The sequence below is a fragment of the Electrona antarctica genome (genome assembly GCF_951216825.1).
Source record: "Electrona antarctica genome assembly, chromosome: 7".
Classification (NCBI taxonomy): Eukaryota; Metazoa; Chordata; class Actinopteri; order Myctophiformes; family Myctophidae; genus Electrona; species Electrona antarctica.
Window position 1 is genome coordinate 14,102,424 of NC_136812.1, and position 4,558 is coordinate 14,106,981.

Sequence of the window (4,558 nt, forward strand, 5' to 3'; positions counted from 1 at the left end):
AGATGTAATTTGCTGGGGTCTAGTAGGACTATATCTATCTATAAATGCACCAAGTCTCTGTGTGTGTACACATGTGTACGTCTGTAATCCAAGTAACTCAAGAACCGTTAGCCCCACCGACTTCAAATTCGACACGTGTCCCCCCCAACCCCCCCCCCCCCCCCCCACAAGGGAGTGCAGTTACATCATCTCATTATTTTGTCCTCACTTTTGTCTTCAATGTTGGTGTTTACACACTTTTGTCTTGAAAGGAAAATGGAAACTGCACTAAATTAAATGTAGAATACAACCTAACAGTGGAGTGCAATGGAGTGGAGTGCATGTTATAGCGCTTTTCTATGCACTACGTGCCTACTCAAAGCGCTTTACAATGTTCATTCATTCATACATTGGGAGGTGAAGCGGCAAACAGTCAACACCAGCGTCCTCACTTCCCACATTCACACACCAATGGTGGCGAGCTCACACCGACCGACTCATTGGAGGCAATGTGTGGTTCAGTGTCTTGCCCACATGTAGACAGGAGGAGCCGGGATTCGAACCACCAACCCACGAATCATTGGACAACCTGCACAACCTCCTGAGCCACAGTCAAATAACAACAAGCAGCCTTGGTGGAATATTATGCAGATACATCACCACGCTGTGACGTCACTACGTCACAGCGGAGACCACGATGTCACATGTCACATGTCACGATGTCACATCACTACATCACAGGCTGAACAGTGTCAGTGTCATCCCATCATCCGCACTTTTCAAAGTCAAAGTCAAAGTCGTGTGATTAGTCATACACGTTACCGCGGTCAGTGACATTTTTCTCTGCAGTCCGCATTCGACCCATCTCTTGGACCGGTGAGTCGCAGTGGGCTGGAGCTGAGCACTGATGAATGCTGATGAATATGGTCCTGAACATCTCACCTCTATCTCTAACTCTTCCCGAAGAGCAGATAGAGGTGAGATGTTCAGGATGACTCTCCGTGGTAGAAGTAAGAGCTTCTACGTGCTGCTGTCCGCCACGGTTCTCCTGCTGATCGCCTCCATGGCGGCGGCTCTGATCATCTGGTGCTTGTGGAAGGGGACAAGTCAGCTAGACGTCCCGGATGTCCCCGAAACGAATGACCCCTTTTCCTTCCTCAGAAAGGCGTTCACCGTCACGCGCCAGGAGGCTCAACGCTTCAGTAACTACAGCTATCTTCTGGATCACCCCGACAAGTGTTCCGAACAGGACGTTGACCTCCTCATCTTCGTCAAGAGCCCTACGAAGCACGCCGACCGGCGAGCCGCCATCAGGGCCACCTGGGGCAATGAGACGTACATCCGGCACTCCAAGGGAGTCACGATCAAGGTGCTGTTCGCACTGGGAGCGCCCATGATGTCGGGTCATCAGCAGATCCAGCGGGACGTCCAGGAGGCGCTGGAGGCCGAGGACCGCCTCCATGGTGACCTCATCCAGCAGGACTTTGCAGACACGTTCCGCAACTTGACGCTGAAGGTACTCATGCAGTTTCGCTGGGCGCGCCAGCGCTGCGGCCACGCCCGTTTCGTCATGACGGGCGACGACGACACGCTGGTCCACACGCCCAACCTGGTTGACTACCTGCGGGACGCGGCCCGGAGGAACGTCACCGACCTGTGGGTCGGCCGCGTGAGAAGCGGGGAGAAGCCCAACCGAGACAAGAACAGCAAGTACTACATGCCCATGGAAACGTACCCATGGCCAACCTACCCTGACTTCACGCTTGGCTCCGGGTATGTGGTGTCCCGGGACGTGGTGGAGAAGATCTACCAGGCCTCGCTGACCCTCAACGCTTCCATCCACATGGATGACGTTGTCATGGGCGCCTGCGCCTACCTCGTGGGCGTCAAGCCACAGGATCACGTGGCTTGACGCCCCCCCCCCCCCCCCCCCCCCCTTTTTTTGAGTGGTGTAAACCACTCCTACAACTGGCTTTGTTAGTTTACGTGTCTGTTCGTACCAAAAAATGAGCATGGTTGCTATGGTCACCCAGTTCACACGGGTGTGATTTCATTACGTCAGACCACAGTTGATCAGTCTATATAAGACCTTACACCACTCAGTTCACACGGGTGTGATTTTTTTTTTAATTCTGGGAATAATACGAGGGTTAGTGAAAGTTACAGTTATGGTGTAATGACAGTAATACTTAATCATATTCAAGGGCTTTTGGAGAGAAATGAGACAGACTTCAGTCAGTTTAGACTTCCCGGGCGTTTTATTTTTCACCACTAGGGGGTCTAGACTAGACTAGAGCAGTGTTTCCCAAGTGTTTCTGCCAGGGCACACTTTTCATAGCCTAAAAGTCCCAGGGCACACCTAGATATACAGTGTATGTATGTATGTATGTATGTATTGGGGCGTCTCTGTCCGGGACCGCACGCCACGGGTAGACCAACCCGGAGAGAGAGAGGGAAAAAGGAGGCGGAGTGAAGCACTGTCAACTCGGCCTGATCCTGGAAGGACGCTACATACCTAATTACCTCTTCATGGACCAAATCAACGCCACCTGCAGGGCAACGCCCAGGCAGTATAAAAGCCTCTGTCCTCCTCATTTCCCTCAGAGAGACTCCCGGGGAGGCAGGCTGGTGTGTGGTGCTCGGTAAGACCAAACGACATTCCTCACAACACAATTCCACATTATATGATGAAGTTAGTAATTGTTGTTTCTCACCAGGAACACTGTACCACTTAATGGTATACTTGCGCAAGCAGAGCGTGCAAGTCATGTTTTCAGTCAGGTGCTACGATGCGCGTGTTTGGGGCCAGCACATATGCGTCATATGCTGGCCCCAAGCTGACCGTGCAGGTGTGTTTTTGTCATGCTACGAAGCATATGTCCCATGACGTGATGAAGATATGTACCAATGTCCCTTAGAATGCACGTGATATGATGTCATACGGACATACGGAAGCTGACCGTGCAGGTATGTTTTCCGTGAATCGTGATGAAGATTATGTACCAATGCCAGGGTATAATTGGTTGACGATGGTGACGTAATGATGATACGTTTCAGTGTCAAGTACATACGCATCAAACCACCCAGCCGATCACATTATACCACCAACCACTCAGAAAACTACATATACATACATATAGACATGTACACATATATGGACATATGAGCATATGACGTGATGAATATATATACCAATGCCATGGTATAGTTGACGGTGACGTAACGATGATTTTACCATACTTAAAAATACTACTTTTTTTCCTTCAGAAGCAAGGTACGTAGCAAATAGCTAAATCTAATAATTCAATATGTGAGACTAAGATTTGAAAGTTTATAGCGGTCTACAGCACTTGCACGCTCTGCTTGCGCACTAGTAGGCCATTTATGGCCTACTTGTGTGCAACAAGCAAGTAGGCACTCGACAGAGTGCAGTTCTATTTAATTAATGGTCTTGATTGCCTGCCTATGCGGTCAAGTTTTAGGGTGAAATGTACAGGGTCACCGTCTTAGCTGCTGCTGCCACGTGCCTGCTGGCAACCAATATGCACATGACTTCCAATCAATTTGGAACAAGGACACTCACTCACACAAGGATTATAGTTTTTCTGGTCAATTTGAGACAACAGTTAGTAAGACAATCGAGGAGTAAGGAGTTTGCGCGCGCGCTCTCTCTCTCCCCCCCCCCCCCCCCCCCCTCTCTCTCTCTCACACTCTGTAGTGTAGAGAGGTGTGTCGTGTGTGTGTGTCAAGGGGCCAGTGAGGCACTCCAACGTTGAAGCACTGGGCCCTAGTGGTAAGAGGAGGGACTACAGGCGGACCCGTGGATTCATGACCGGGAAACCCTGTGCAGCTGGGCTTCAACATTGAGCACTCGGTTGCACTTCCGCATTTGCCAACCAAAATTTGGTTGGCAAATGCGGAAGTAGACGTTTTGAGACGGTCCTTCCGGGTGCTTCAAAACGCCACTGAGCAACTTCCACTGACATGAATAGCGGAGGGGGCGTAGCTTCGCGCCAGATCAGTCTCTATCCTTTTATATACTCTATGTTGTGTGTGTGTGTGTGGGGGGGAGTTGCGCTGCGCAACCGACAGTGTGATATACTTCTCCAGTACAGCGGTGCAGGACCGAGAGAGTGATATGTGCAGGATGGACTGTAGGATCGGTCGGGCTCTAGTTTTGACTATTCGGTGATATTTCTTCGGCCTATTTGAGCCGAAACCGAATAGGCCGAAAATGCATTTTTAGCCATTTTCGGCCGAATATTTTCGGTGGCCGAATTTTCGGTGCATCCCTAGTTGACTGCAACCCAACTATTCTTTGATGTCAGAAAGGAAAGTCAATAAATATCCATATTGTAACACAATGATTCTCTCAAACGTCATTCCCCTTCAGTGATGAACACAGCTGTAGTTCTCCCAGTTGAAGAGCATGGGAATGTTTCTGTAACACATGGTCCTAACCAGAGAGGAACATGTACAACCAAAAGCATTGCGTGAAGCGCAGCTTAATAAATCATCCATGATGGGTATGAAGTGATGCCAAGATGATCTGCAGTACGTTACTCCTGCCTGCACTCAG

At 49.8% G+C, this 4,558-nt stretch overlaps 1 protein-coding gene across 1 annotated transcript; it reads left to right on the plus strand.

Annotated features, from left to right (window-relative positions):
- Window positions 1-970: 970 nt before the first annotated feature.
- Window positions 971-1,891, plus strand: LOC306926128 (lactosylceramide 1,3-N-acetyl-beta-D-glucosaminyltransferase A-like; the record flags this gene model as incomplete). The annotated part of the gene is made up of 1 exon (XM_079505388.1): window positions 971-1,891. The coding sequence occupies one exon, from the start codon at window positions 971-973 to the stop codon at window positions 1,889-1,891; it is 921 nt and encodes a 306-aa protein (XP_079361514.1).
- Window positions 1,892-4,558: the final 2,667 nt, after the last annotated feature.